This window comes from Rhinopithecus bieti, unplaced genomic scaffold (genome assembly GCF_001698545.2).
Source record: "Rhinopithecus bieti isolate Rb0 unplaced genomic scaffold, ASM169854v2 scaffold_3062, whole genome shotgun sequence".
NCBI classification, from domain to species: domain Eukaryota; kingdom Metazoa; phylum Chordata; class Mammalia; order Primates; family Cercopithecidae; genus Rhinopithecus; species Rhinopithecus bieti.
Genome location: NW_016804432.1, coordinates 2,467,814 through 2,483,878, shown reverse-complemented (window position 1 = coordinate 2,483,878; position 16,065 = coordinate 2,467,814). Strand labels below are relative to the sequence as shown.

Sequence of the window (16,065 nt, the reverse complement as noted above, 5' to 3'; positions counted from 1 at the left end):
TTTTTTGAGACGGAGTCTTGCTCTGTTGCATAGGCTGGAGTGCAATGGTGCTATCTTGGCTCACTGCAACCTCCGCCTCCCTGGTTCAAGAGATTCTTCTGCCTCAGCCTTCCGAGTAGCTGGAATTACAGGGACCCACCATCATGTCTGGCTAATTTTCGTGGAGACAGGGTTTCACCGTGTTGGCCAGGTTGGTCTTGAACTCCTGACCTCAGGTTATCCGCCCGCCTCTGCCTCCCAAAGTACTGGGATTACAGGCGTGAGCCACTGCACCCAGCCCAATATTCTTGACCGTGTTTAATTTCACATATTAAAGGTCAGTTTTTTTTTAAGAGTGATATTTTATTATATAGATTTTTGAATATTCTCTTGTTCTAAATGCACCAAAAAATGTAAAAGAAAACTAAAAATCATTTCTTCATTCTAAATGTTAATTCAGACAGAATTAGTTGATGTCCAGGTGATGATGATGTTCCTGGACCATCAAATGCACTTTGAAAATCTGATTTCGTTAATATAATGTCTCTAAGAAATGTTAAAGTCATTCATTTCAACATTGTTAGTGAGCTAAATTAAAGAAAATATGTTTAACTGATTCTGTATTCCATCCTAGTGTTCTGAACTTGATTGTAACGCTACCCAAATTCCAGGTAACCACCTTCTAAAGCTCCTAACAATGAAACCACAGGACTGCTGAAGTTCACTTGAGTGTGCTTCCCATGTGGCAAAGGCTATCAGAGCAGAAAAGGGATCACATACAGTGTGACTGAGAGTTTCAAGGTTTCTGCACTAATAGCTGTTAACTTACAAGAGTGAGCTTTGAAATACAATCAATGGTTTTTGGTTCTATACCAGCAAAGGGTGTTTTGTTCCACCTGCCAGTATCTTCGTCATATAAACATGGATCTGCCTACTCATATTTGCCATAATTTGCATTGACCCTTTTTTTTTTTTTTTACCATCACCACTGGTCCCTAACCAATTTTAACATATTTTTATTTATGATTTCTTATTAGATCTCGCACATTGCCAGTCAAACCTTGTGGAACTTAGCAAACTCCTGCAAAATTTGGAAATACTTCAGAGAACTCAGTCAGCACCTAACTTTACTGACATGCAGGTAAACATATTCCTGCTGCTGGTAAAAGGACTTAGGATATAATTTGTAATCTTTATTGGGTTGTTCTATGAATATATAAGGTAATATTTAAAGATAGATAATTATAGTACAGACATTTGTTTATATTCTAGAGTTATTTTTAATATTTTTGAATCTCGGTGTCAGTATGTTAATTAAGATGATTATTTTAAAATGTTTTACATTTAAATACACACTAGCCAGAATAAATAAATTCAGTATCTGAATTATTCTTCCGTATTTGTGTTCTATTAGAAATGGTAGCTTTGAAGATATGCTTTAGATACTCTCAGAATTATTACTATCTTTTCATATAGAAAACAAAGCTAGAGATTTCTAATCCTGTATTCATTTTGTTTATCAGAAAAATATATTTTATAATGAAGTTCTTATCTCTGCTTTTATAATGCCCACTATGCATCTGATACACCTTTCTCTCCTGGCTGGTTTGCTTATAGGCTCTAACAGTGATCCTTTACTAACTTGCTGTGTTCTTGTCTATAGCTGTATCATCTGTGTGAACTTAATAATACTTTGTTGCTTTTAACTATTTGTGTAATGTAGGCTAACTGTGTAGATATTTCAAAGAAAGACAAGCGGGTCACAAGGCGATGGAGAACAAAAAGTGTCAGCAAAGATACAAAAATACAACTGCAGGTACAGATTTTACTTTTCCTTCATTCATGTTTCTACATACTTTTAAAGTACTAGTCTTTATACATCAGTTAATGCGCGTTAGATTGAAAGGGTAACTTAACTGCTTTAAAGCCAGCGCTTTTCAAACTCTCACATTGTCTAAAACAGTGGGAAATCTCTGTATTTTTCTCACTCTGGCATAAGTGAGAATAATTTAAAAGAAAGGTTGAAATTATACAATACGTGTTCAAAATGGCGTTTTATTCTCAATTATAGCCTTTGAACCATTAAAATATATTTTAACAAAAGTTACCTTAAAATCTAGATTAAAATCTAGTGGGTTATAATGAACACTCATTTAAAATATTAGATATTAAAAGAGGCTTTTATGTGTCAGCCTTGTCCAAATTTTTTCTATCAAGAAAAGGGGTAGGAGGTTCAATAGATTAGAAATCAACAAACCCAGATTCTAGTTAAATCACTGTGATTTTCTGGCAGTATAATTTCATAAATTTCTGTTAAATTTCCTGAGCTTCCATTTGCTCCTGAGTAAAGTGATAAGAGTTTATTTAATAAGCTCTGAATTCTCTTTCAACTCTAAAATTCTATGATCCTTCAAAAATAGATATTATTTGGCTTTCAACAATCACCTTAAAATCTGAACTAAATTCTTAAGAGCTTGTAATAAATGTACTTGAAACTTATTTGAAATAAATTATGTATTTGAAATGACTGATGTTTTAAAGTAAGATCCTTTCATATTACTGTGTTTCAGTGATTCAAAATATGGTAGATTATGTCGTAAACCATATTACTTTCAGATTTTTAAACTAGAATTTCCATTATTCTCATCCTGAATGCATAGTATATGTGGCCCTTGTCCTGCACAGTCAAGATTAGACTTTATGATTTGGCTTTTTAAAATTATTATACAAATAAATTTATATTCTAATACAAAGGTAGAAAGAAGTAATTTTCAGAATTCTTCAGTCCCTTCTGAATAATTAACAAAATAATTCTTCTCTAATTTTGACTTCATTAATAACATTCTTTGTATTACAATTCTGACTGTGTAAATAACAAACTGTTGCTTTGCTTGCTAATCTGATATATTTGAAAATAAATTTTCATAAGCACTAATACCTATGTTTTTTTTATTTAGAATGTCTACATTCAATGAACACAACTTTTTGTGTTCATTTGCTCAGTACGTTTCCATGTGTTTTCCCCTCTGTTTTTAAAATTAATACTTTAGGGAGAGATGTGCCAAGTGATTTCACAAGAAAATTACTTAAAATTGCTTTTGGCAGTTTTATTGGCTTTGGACTTGTGAGTGTCTAGTTTTGTTTGTTTTAAGCATGGTGTCTGAATCAAAGCCAAGAAAAGACTCATTTTATAAGTAAAAGAATCATTCCTCTAAATAAAATAATTGAAGAAGGCCTGTATCACAAGAAAGAACACATACATTTGTTAATAGATATTGTTTTAATCTTGTGTCTATAGTGTATGCTATTGACCACATTCTTGTTCAGAGCTGTTGTCCTGGACAGGTTGGTTCCCAGTGAGTTGTAGTGCAATGTCCCAGCTACCTTGCTGCATCTAGGAGCTCCATTGGAAACCCCAAATCACTACTTTTTTTTCTTTTTCTGAAGGACACAGAATGCAACTGGAACTATACCACCTATCCTCTCAGCCTGTGGTTTTACATAGACAGAAAAGTTATGAAGATTTTTTTGAGTCATCAGGAGAAAATGTCCAAAAAGCTAGAAAATACTCATTCATACTCCCGCCACATCTTTGGGTGGTTCATTTGTTGTTAAATTTTTATTTATGACATTTCATTTTGTTTGTGACTTTGCTAAGGGTAATAAAATGGCCTTTGTAATTCTAGTTTAGTTATTTTTGAGGGAAATTGAAATCATCTAATCCCTTAAAGACACTCAAAGACAACTGCCTTTTCGAAGTGGGAGATTTAGTTCCAATTCCAAGAAGAAACAAATAAACTTAGGAATGGCAGTAAGCTGTTAATCATTCCCAGAGAAACTCCACTTCCACCTGGACTAAAACAAAAGGTATTTTAAGGGGAACACAGCAGAACTTTGTCCTATCTGTGGACCTTTTCTGCTTGCCCAAACCAACAGGTCTTGCAGGAGCCTCAGGATACTCGTTCTCTACTACTTGGAAGTTCCTCCAAGATCCTTCAAAATTCACACTTGGCTAGGGAATCATAAGTTCATCTAGGATGAGTATGCCAACATGAAAATCTTTACTACTCAGTATTTTGCCTAGAGAGAGGCATAGCATCTAATGTTACTCTAGTGGATTAAAGATACCCACCACTTTCTCCTACCTTATACCCAGCTTTTTCCCCTCGTGTTTTAAATGTTTTGATGATGAGAATTCTATCTAATGAGTCCAAGCATTTGTTTTGAGTCAATGATCATCTCACCGCTCGAACCACTTTCGTGATGTTGCAGCCAATATGAGAGGCTCTCAAGCGGTGAGAGTTCATTTTCCGTCCCCTGTCTTCTTTGTAACTAAGTACAACAGCCATTGTGAGGGTGCCCAGACCGTCCAGTGGTGGTGGTTGTGGTATTGTTGCTGCTGTTGTTGTTATCGATGTTGTGTTACTGAACTTTGTATTCAGTATTCCATAGTAGTTGTCATTTTGAAAAAACTATAAAATAGATCATTAAAAAAATTGACCGCAAGAAAGTTAAAATGAAAAACATGTTATACTGGATGTTTGATTGCTTATTCTTGCATAGGTTAGATTGTGCTATTGATTTAAATGAGAAGGTTAAATTCTAGACCAGTATGGCCTTGTTTCTACTGGAAGCTATTGGGTAGTTGGCCTCAGAAATTCCTATTATGTAACTCATGAAGCCAGCATTTGTCCTAGAAGGTTCTGTGGAGACTACCTTTTAGAAAATGGATTTCTTCTTGCCTCCTTAACTTCGAACTTTCTGGTTCGAATAAAAATCTCAATACCATTTTGCAGTAACAATTCGGCTGTGTTTTAAATGAAGTAAGAGGAAGGCAAGAAGGAAATAGTTTGAAAGAAAGAGCTGTTAGATCTCCTGTGTTGCTGATAATATGAATTAAATTCTAGATCCCTGGACGTTGAAGGGAATGAGGAATAGTAGAAAGTACATAGTAGCAGACAGATGACCTTATGTTGCTCCTGTGTAGCTGTCCTGCATCTCATAGATGCTCAAATTACACTGAAGGGTGAAAATAAGTTCTTCCCCCTTTTACTACATTAAGGAAAAAGGATTTTGTCAAAAAATATTTTGTGGAAAACAGATTATGTGTGTGTGTGTGTGTGTGTGTATGACAAACATATATGTATATGTATGCAGAAGACTTATAAAGATGGAAAATAAATAAGATTGTAATTTTGGAACTTTTTTGAAGATTTAGAAATAGAAAAATTTAAAATATTTTTCTGACATCCCAAAAAGACTAAAGCAGTCCTACTGTTTCTTCAATCTGGGCTGTTAGGAGATTCTAAGAAAGTATATCTTAATTATTTGGAAATGAAATTATTGCTCATGGCTGGGCAAGGTGGCTCATGCCTATAATCCCAGCATTTCGGGAAGCCAAGGTGGGAGAGTCACTTGAGGCCAGGAGTTCAAGGCTGCGGTGAGCCATGATCATGCCACAGCACTCCAGCCTGGGCAACAGAGTGAGACCCTATCTCAAAAAAGAAAAAGAAAAATATTGCTCACAACCTTGAGGAGTCAGGGTCTGTCAGATGGAGGCAAAGCTGAATGATTAGAAGGAAATGTCATCATCCCTTAATCCCATCCACCAAGAGGAAAAAAACAAAATGAAAGAAAGCTGTAGGATTCTTCTACTGGTTTATGCATAGGTGCACATTACTAAATGAAAACTATGCTTTCAAGTTTTCGTAGTTGATTTTTGTAGGCATTGTCCTCACTCACTGAGGAACTTAAGTTTTCTTTTCTGATCTTATGGGGTCTGGCATCTTCCTTGGAAAATTCTTAGACTTGAAAATCCCAGCACTGTTGCTGATGTGGAGTCCCAGATAGTGAGCTGTATAATAGGAGATTAAGTAGGAAGTTGAAGAACCCTCATACCCTTCCCTTACTTTTTTTCTTCCAGTAAGAAATTTAAAAAAAAAATTCTGTCTGGCCGTTAGGAGGCTCTCATTACAACCTGTTCATTTTAGCCTTCCCACATTATTTAATCAGTTTTTCCTGAACTTAGTTTTCCTTGCTACCATTTATTGAATACCTTTTGACTTCATATAACATGATATCATATGAATAAAACAGTATGCATATTTATTTTACCTTAAAATTGCAGGCTGTCCATCAGTTTATAACTCCGTCTCCTTTTGGGGTGTGAGTTATAGTCAGCAAATAGAATTCAGGTGTTTGAGTAATCTGCAATGACAGCGATGAACATTTCTCATAGCATGAATGCCCCTGTGAGCTCTTTTCGATGCTGATTTAAGAAAAGTCGACTTCAGTTAAAAACTGTCCCTCTCCTTGTCTGATTATCTTTCATCCTCCCATCTTCCATCCTTTCCTCCCCCGTCCTGTGTTTCCTCCCCCCTTCTCTTCTCCCATTCACTGTCAGGAAGGGCCACCTGCGAAGGGCCAGTTCAGCACAACTCGGCGCCGGCAGAGGCTAGCGGCAGCAGTGGCTACAACAGTGAGTGGATTTCAATCTCAAGTGGAAGTTTAATAAGAATGAAAACCTGTGTACAAGGGTGACCCCCCTGTCCTGATGGTGCCACTGGTGTGTGATGGTGTCACCAATCACATGCCAATCATGGCAGCATAGCTTTCGCATGTTCTCTGGCTGTCTTTGCATGGCAGGAGTCAAACACGGGTATTCCTTTTTACAATGGATAACTGTTATATAATCTGGTTCTTTTGCTATACGTGAAGACATAATTTAAGTCAAATTTGCAAAATTGAGTGCAGTGCCCCATGATGTGAGCTTTCCTTAAATTATTTTGGGTTTTTTTTCTTTTTTACCATACTGATATTGGAACTTTTGCTAACTAATTTCTCTTTTCCTAAGAAAAGTCATGTTACTACAGACATAAATTGTGCTTCTTTTTGTAGCAGTGTGACTATTTGAAAAGGATGTGAGAATAAAGAAATGAGAGGGTAAGAAAAGGTGAATTTTGCTGTCATCTCTAAATGGCTACCCAAGTTACACTTAGCAAGGGAAAATTGTTTTCTGAAGAGAATATTGACATGAAAATTAGAAATTGTAGTGTGGAAATTACAAAAAAAAAGGCAGTTTTATGGTATTTAATCCATATCTAGAGGTTTTTTTTTCTGAGAGAAAATAGAATGGATATAAGGAGAGTAGAGAACTTACTGAGGTTGATAAGGCAAATGGATAGTGAATGCCTTGTCTACAGAATATAAAATAGAGTATCAAAACACAAGAACTCCTTGCTGGATAAAAGTCATTTAAAAAATGTGTTTAATCATGAGAGCCTATGAACTTCGTAAAATATAGATTACTGAGTTCATAGCAATCATAGATGTTAGTTTTTTGACTATTAGATAATACTTCCTTAATTAACAACAGTCTTGCTGTCACTAAGGGTGGAATGTATTTTAAGACTACAATTGCTGAAAAAAATATGAAAAAGTTTTGGCTGCATTACAGGAGAATGGATGCTGGTATGAGGATTGGTGGCTTTCTACTTTATGATTAGTAATTGGCTCTTGCCTTATATCTGGGTGTTTAGCTAGACTGAGAAACAAATTTGCTTTTGATTATGAAATGAACCAATGACTTGGAATTTATTAGGGAACTGACTCTTAAACTCACAGTTTTGTAAACATTTGAACAAACAAATTATTGAAATAGCTTTCATGGTCCATGTATATCTTATGCAGGTATTCAAATGCAGATGAATAAATCCCATGACACTGATGTGGTAACAGATTCTGACAATAGATGCACATGTAATCAGTTCAGTATTATTAAAGGTAATTTTCCATTTATAAAATTAAGAAATACACATGGTTATTAGAGATAACAACTTAGTATGGAAAGGAACGGTCCATCATTTTATGAAAACACTGTTTTCTTAAGCAATATACATCTAAGATGCCATGCAGAGAAGTGATTCTGTCTCTTCTGTGTTAATTTTTTAAATTGCAGATACATACAGTGAATATAATAAAACTGAGATTAGTACCTATTTGAATAGAATGGGTTCATATTTTTAAAATTGGCAGTAGAAGGCCGGGCGCGGTGGCTCAAGGCTGTAATCCCAGCACTTTGGGAGGCCGAGACAGGCGGATCACGAGGTCAGGAGATCGAGACCATCCTGGCTAACACGGTGAAACCCCGTCTCTACTAAAAAATACAAAAAACTAGCCGGGCGAGGTGGCGGGCGCCTGTAGTCCCAGCTACTCAGGAGGCTGAGGCAGGAGAATGGCGTAAACCTGGGAGGCGGAGCTTGCAGTGAGCTGAGATCCAGCCACTGCACTCCAGTCCGGGCGACAGAGCGAGACTCCGTCTCAAAAAAAAGAAAAAAAAAAAAATTGGCAGTAGAAGAGAAAAAGCTTTTAAAAGAAGAAATCATTAATGCTCATCTCTCAGGGTAGCTGTGACTATAGAAGTTATGAGAAAAACTTAGTGGTATGTAGTAAGAAAAGCTACTGGCAACATTTAATAATGTATTCAGGAATAACTAGGGGGACTGGCTACTCCAGGATCTATAGCTTTGTCTCCATACCAAAATGCCACAACATCTAGCAGATGTTTCAGAAATTTATTCTTGATGACTCTTAGCGCTAGCATTCAGAATAGCCAACTCGCAACAGCAGCCAGACCCAACAGAACAGGAGACTGGAAAAAGAGAAATTCTGGCTCTTCCCCACGGAAGAACACTGAGGATCCCAATGCAGTCAGTACCCCCAAAGAATCCCTGTACGCATAGTGCAGAATAGCAACAGCAGGAGACTTTTCCCACTGGCTTGATGAGTCCTGTAAGCATAATATCTATCTTAGACCTACTGTGTAGACTTTCATGTCTACCATTGCTGAATTTCACTGTCAGCAAGTCCATTGTCAACTCATTTCGCTTTTGACTTCTTCATGGACAGGTGTTAAGAGCATCTCCTAATGCTACCAGAATATTCTAGGATCAGGCTTCCCTCCTGTCATAGGACTTCAAGAAGGCGTTGGATTTCTTTCCTGCACAGGGTAGAAAGGCCCAAATTGAGTGTTGAGGGTTCTCAGATATAAGCATGGAGAGCTGTAGGCAGCTCGCACTCCAACCATCACTGACAGAGAAACCAGTTACCACTTAGATTTTTGAATCCCATAATACTCAAATTGATGAATAAAAAGCTGAGTAAATAAGTCAATAAGTCCCCAGTCTGAACAGATATTCAATTGGGGTTAGATTAATACATCCCAATTTGTATTCTCAAAAGTCCTCAATTAAAATGACCCATTCTACATACCTCTTTTTAACAAAAAAAGGCATACCAATATATAAACATTTTCAGTCAGAAGTATATGAAGATTAGTTCTCAATTTCCCAGGGAACCATCTGATTGCAATTTGATTGGAACATTCAAGTCTCTTTCCCTATGGGTAATATGCAAAACCACTTTTACTGTTTTAATAGCCAATTTAAGTTTCCATTATGTTCAAAATATAAATTTGTAACTTTTGTTTTTCTTCTCAGCATCTGACTCCAACATTTAATAGAGGAATAATAATTTATCTCAGGGACAAGTCTGGGTCCTTCCTGGACTCCCTGCTTTTCACTGCATAATGGCCTCCTATATAAGCTTCCTGCCAACTCTCATGGCCCCACTCCTCACCCACTCAAGGAAGAGACTCCTCTTCCAAGCCATGTGAGTCCTTGGAGTGTTGAGGGCACCTGAATGCAGATAAAATCCTTTTCCGGCCGGGCGCGGTGGCTCAAGCCTGTAATCCCAGCACTTTGGGAGGCCGAGACGGGTGGATCACGAGGTCAGGAGATCGAGACCATCCTGGCTAACACGGTGAAACCCCGTCTCTACTAAAAAAAAAAAAAATCCTTTTCCATGATGCTCAACATATTACCAAAGACCCGCATTTATTTTTCTTAATGCTGTTCTAGTTCCTTATATCAGAAAACTGTATCATTAATTCTGAAAACTTCCAGATCTACCTATTTTTTTCACTCACAGTCTCTCCCCATGACATCCTAATCTCCAGCAACTTTTCCATGGATTCTGTGTCCCTCAAGGGGCTGACTGCTCTTTCTAGATTTAGCATCACCACAGTTAGGGTCAGAACTTCCTTTCTCTATCTTCTGACATTCTGCCACATAAATACCATTCCTTTGTATGTATCCTAAAAGGTCCTCCATCCTTGTTATTATTAAGTTACCTGGACAGGATTCCAGCAGAGTATTGAACCCCAGCACTCCATTTTCTTAAATGGCTTATTGACCACTTCTGGGTCTCAAATATAGAATAGACAGAAATTTTCAGCCTGATAATATTGATAAACAAGCTGTTTAACAATCATCTCCCAGCCCAGTGTAGCCAAGTTCTCCAAAGAAGAAGGGTTCCTTTGATAACTCCAGATACCAAATGCTTCAAATAACATATATTAACATGCTTAGCTTAGCTGAATTTGGGGGGAAAGCTTCATGCTCACTTTCTTCCCCAGTAAGTCTTGGATATCTTTTAAGAGAAATAAATCCCTGCCAGGACAATGGTGCATCAGAAGGACGCTCTGTCTCAACTGCCCTCAACCTGCAGCTCAGGCCAGATATTTTGGTTCTTTCCAACTCTTCCATCTGTCCTCTAAATCCTTGGAGAAAAGTGCCCTCTTCTCCTTCCCCTTTCTCTCACCAAATATGTTAGGAATTTTAAAGCAAAAACCAAAAAATTAAAAAAGAAGAGGTCCTGACATACATATCCGTCAGAGGGTAATGGTTCCTTCCTCCCACAGCACATTCCCCGTTAGCTAGGGGGTGTGAATTATCCTATCAGTTACACAAAATTCCAACCTGTGGTGGAGTCTAAGAGTCTGGTTCTTGAAAATAATTGAATGCACATCTGTGCAATAAGAATTAGGGGGAAGTTGTTTGTGATCTGATTTGCAGGAAGAATTGGCATTTTCCTTTCCAGGAATGTTTGACTGACATTTGTAATGTTCGGGTAAAGCCTTCTTAAAGGGGAGGAAAAGGTGCTTTGCCTCCACCCATCAGGAGCCTAGTCCGTATCCAGCCTGGGCAAGGAAGTACCTCTAGCCATGTGGAAAAATCTATAGTAATATGACTTTTTCTACTTACTGCTTCTCAGTATTGGCCGGTTCATGAACCATGTGCATATATGTAATAGAGTTGTGTGTAACATACAAAGGTAAACCACAGTGATTTATATAATATATATTTCATTTACTAATATAAAATTTAATAAGTTAATTTCCAAAATAAGTGTGAGTCTCTTTAAGCCATTACTGTATTTACTATTAAGCCTGATTTGTTTTTTATTTAATGGCTACAGAGTAAGTGAATCTTCCGGTATATGCATCTCTTGAATTTTCACAGGTTTAGTAAGATCCTGCTCCAGGCTCAGATAGTCCAGACTGTAAGAGAAGGTCAGCTACATCATAGTTCAGACTGCTGTTTTTCTGCCAGTTATTTTTGAGGTGCAAGTATGAGTTCAGAGTTTAAGCTTGCCTGAGATTATGTCTTTTATTCCTGTCATTCTGTAGTCATTTCTCTCTGTAACAGTGAAAAATCGGTGAGTTTGTGGCAGTTCTAAATCAACAATGGGAAATGAGACTCCCTCTTCCCACCCCAACCGCCTGCAAAATAAATGAGTACTGAGTGTCTCCAAGTGTGTTATCAGAGAGGAATCTATTATTTTGAAGAATGGGAGAGGTCCTTTCTGTGTAGGAGAATGTGAAACAATGCACTGTTGCTCTTTAATAATTTGTGTCTTCCCCTTTCAGGTTCCTTTCAGTGCTACCATGTCACCAGTTCGCTTGCATTCTTCCAACCCCAACCTTTGTGCAGATATTGAATTTCAGACTCCCCCTAGCCACCTCACTGACCCTCTGGAAAGTTCAACAGATTATACAAAGCTGCAAGAAGAATTTTGTCTAATTGCACAGAAAGGTAACAACAAAAATAATGCGCCCTTTAAAGAAGCTCTCTTTGATGAAAGATTATGCTTTGTTCTTTTATCTTTGTCTTTGTGGTAATGATAGAAAGACTAAATGGTTTCATATAGTGGTTGAAGTTCTATATACAAAAATGCAACAGGACATGATGCTTGCCTGTTGGAAGATCACACATCACAGGTTTATAGTTTTGACTAAAGAAAGAAAGTGCCATGGGGGTGGGAGATAAATAAGTTATACGTAATCTGGCAAGATACTACTACTCAACATTTTTTCAATGTGTCTTAGTTATCATTTAATACGTATTTATTGGTTCTCGTTAGATTCTGTTTATTTCTTTTTTTATTAAATAATACTCATTTATTGGACTTTACAATTTGTGGGTTGGGAATTCAGGCAGGGCTCAGCTAAGCAGCGAAACCTCTGAGCCACGTGTCTTTGACTAGCCCCAGTCACTAGGATTCGGCTGCAGGCTGAACTGGGCTGAAAGACCCAAGGTGGCTTCCCTCCTGTGCCTAGGACGTTGGCAGGACAGCTGGAAGGCTGCACACAACTGTGTCCCCTTCCTCTCCATGGCAGTTTAGGGTTCCAAGAGCCTGGCAGTGGAAGCTGCTCGTCCTCTTCAAGGCCAGCTCTGGAACTGGTGTAGCATTCTACTTCCATTGTATTCTATTGGTCAAAGCCCTATAGGCCAGCTCAGATTTGAGGGGAAATTGATTCCACATTTGAGCCTCTTCTTTATGCTCTGTGGCTGATAATAACAATTTAATTTACACAACAAGCCTCATTGAAAATTTAACATAAAGAAGACTAGAGCAATATTAATTTGTTTATGTAACAGCATAGATTTATAGCCAGTAACTTCTACTTTGGGGAAGGAGGTGCAAAAGGTAGAGTGTGACCACAAATGTGGGAGTTGAATATATGAGTATGGCACAGCTGCTAAGGGAAGATGGTACTTTGGAAGGCAGCCCCAGGAAAACTTTATGTATTTGGTTGCAATTCTGAAGCTTCTAGGAAATTCAAGTATCAACAAAGCTTCTGTTGAATGATACATCACATTAACCAACTGAAAGAAAAAAACACATAATCATATCATTTGCAGAAAAAGCATTTATCAAAGTTCAATACCCTTTCTTGATTAAAAAGAACTCTTAATGGTTTAGGTATAGAAGGAAAGTTTCTCAACATATTATAATAAAGGCTGTTTATGAAAAACACACAGCTAACATCACTTAGTGGGGAGAAATGGAAAGCTTTTCCTCTAAGATCTGGTACAAGGCAAGGTGGCCCACTCCTGCTTCTATTCAACATGGTACTGGAAGTACTATCAAGAGCAATTAGACAACAAAAAGAAATAAAAGGTATCCAAATCAGAAAGGAAAAAGTAATGATCTCTATTTGCAGATGACATGATCCCATGTTTAGAAAACCCCAAAGATGCCACCAAGAAACAGTTAGAGCTAATAAATGAATTCATTAAAGTTGCAGGATATACAATGAACATACAAAACTCTGTTATTCTATACACGAATAACAACATAGCTGAAAAAGAAATCAAGATCAATCCTATTTATGATAAAATAAAATACTTAGGAATAAATTTAACCAAGGAGTTGAAAAACCTGTACACTGAGAACTATAAAAAAAAAATGATGAAAGAAATTAAAGAGGACACAAATAAACAAAAGATATTTCATGCTCATGGATCAAAAAGTTATGTTGTTATAATGTTCATACTTGCAGCCATAAAAAAGAACAAGATCATGTGTTTTGCAGGAAAATGGATGGAGCTAGAGGTTATTATCCTCAGCAAACTAACGCAGGAATAGAAAACCAAATACCACGTGTTCTCACTACAAGTCGGGGCTAAATGATAACATCTTATGAACACAAAGAAGAAACAAGCAAAAAACACCAGAGCCTATTTGAGGGTGGAGGGTGGGAGGAGGGAGAGGAACAGAGAAGATGACTATTGGGTACTGGGCTTAATACCTGAGTGGTGAGACAATCTGTACAATGAACCCACATGACGCATGTTTACCTATGTAACAAACCTTCACCTGTTACCCCTAAACCTAAAATAACAGCTAAAAAAAGTTCATACTACCTAAAGAAATATATAGATTCAATATAATTCCTATCAAAATGCTAATGACACTCTTCCAAGATATAGGAAAAACAATAATAAAATTCACATGGGCTCTCCATTCCAAGATGGCAGAATAGGAACAACTCCAGTCTGCAGCTCCCAGCGTGATCAACACAGAAAATGGGTGATTTCTGCATTTCCAACTGAGGTACCTGGTTCATCTCACTGGGACGGGCTGGACAGTGGGTGCAGCCCACGGAGGGTGAGCCAAAGCAGGGCAGGGCATCACCTCTCCCAGGATCCCAGGAAATGCAAGGGGTCAGGGGATTTCCCTTTCCTAGCCAAGGGAAGGCGTGACAGACTGTACCTGGAAAAATGGGACACTCCCACCCAAATACTGCACTTTTCCCAAGGTCTTGGCAACTGGCAGACAAGGAGATTCTCTCCCATGCCTGGCTTGGTGGGTCCCACACCCACGAAGCCTCGCTCACTGCTAGCACAGCAGTCTGAGATCGAACTGCGAAGCGGCAGCCTGGCTAGGGGAGGGGCATCCACCATTGCTGAGGCTTGAATGGGTAAACAAAAGCCAGGAAGCTCGAACTGGGCAGAGCCCACTGCAGTTCAGCAAGACCTACTGCCTCTATAGACACCACCTCTGTGGGCAGGACATAGCTGAGAAAAAGGCAGCAGAAAACTTCTGCAGACTTAAACATCCCTGTCTGACAGTTCTGAAGAGAGCAGTGGCTCTCCCAGCATGGCGTTTGAACTCTGAGAACAGACAGACTGCCTCCTCAAGTGGGTCCCTGACCCCCGTGTAGCCTAACCGGGAAACACCTCCCAGTAGGGGCCAACAGACATGTCGTATAGGTGGGTGCCTCTCTGGCATGAAGCTTCCAGAGGAAGGATCAGGCAGCAATATTTGCTGTTCTGCAGCCTCCGCTGTTGATACCCAGTCAAATGGTCCGCAAACTCCAACAGACCAGAAGCTGAGGAATCTGACTGTTAGAAGGAAAACTAACAAACAGAAAGGAATAGCTTCAACATCAACAAAAGGGTCATCTACACCAAAACCCCATTTGTAGGTCACCAACATCAAAGACTAAAGGTGGATAAAACCACAAAGATGGGGAGAAACCAGAGCAGAAAAGCTGAAAATTCTAACAGCCAGAGCACCTCTTCTCCTCCAAAGGATCGCAGCTCCTCACCAGCAATGGAGCAAAGCTAGACAGAGAATGACTTTTATGAGTTGGCATAAGTAGGCTTTAGAAGGTCAGTAATAACAAACTTCTCCAAGCTAAAGGAGCATGTTCTAACCCATCACAAGGAAGCTAAAAACCTTGAAAAAAGGTTAGATGAATGGCTAAATAGAATAAATGGTGTAGAGAAGACCTTAAATGACCTGATGGAGCTGAAAACCATGGCACGAGAACTTCGTGACACATGCACAAGCTTCAATAGCCAATTCAATCAAATGGAAGAAAGGGTATCAGTGATTGAAGATCAAATTAATGAAATAAAGCAAGAAAACAAGGTTAGAGAAAAAAGAGTAAAAAGAAATGAACAAAGTCTCCAAGAAATATGTGAAAAGACCAAATCTACACTTGATAAGTGTACCTGAAAGTGACGGAGTAATGGAACCAAGCTGGTAAACACTCTTCAGGATATTATCCAGGAGAACTTCCCCAACCTAGCAAGTCAGGCCAACATTCAAATTCAGGAAATACAGAGAACACCACAAAGATACTCCTCGAGAAGAGCAACCCCAAGACACATAATCGGCAGATTCTCCAAGGTTGAAACGAAGGAAAAAATGTTAAGGGCAGCCAGAGAGAAAGGTCTGGTTACCCACAAAGGGAATCCCATCAGGCTAACAGTAGATGTCTCAGCAGAAACCCTACAAACCAGAAGAGAGTGGGGGCCAATATTCAACATTCTTAAAGAAAAGAATTTTCAACCCAGAATTTCATATCCAGCCAAACTAAGCTTCGTAAGTGAAGGAGAAATAAAATCCTTTACAGACAAGCAAATGCTGAGAGATTTTGGCAACACCAGGCCT

At 38.3% G+C, this 16,065-nt stretch overlaps 1 protein-coding gene across 1 annotated transcript in view; it reads left to right on the top strand.

Moving 5' to 3' along the window:
* OSBPL6 (oxysterol binding protein like 6) overlaps positions 1 to 16,065 on the top strand; it is a 206,852-nt gene that overhangs the window by 150,226 nt on the left and 40,561 nt on the right. The window contains exons 10-13 of the mRNA XM_017868256.1: positions 1,017 to 1,120; positions 1,703 to 1,795; positions 6,383 to 6,457; positions 11,747 to 11,912. Coding sequence (XP_017723745.1) covers positions 1,017 to 1,120; positions 1,703 to 1,795; positions 6,383 to 6,457; positions 11,747 to 11,912 — 438 coding nt within the window. The remainder of the gene's footprint in view (positions 1 to 1,016; positions 1,121 to 1,702; positions 1,796 to 6,382; positions 6,458 to 11,746; positions 11,913 to 16,065) is intronic.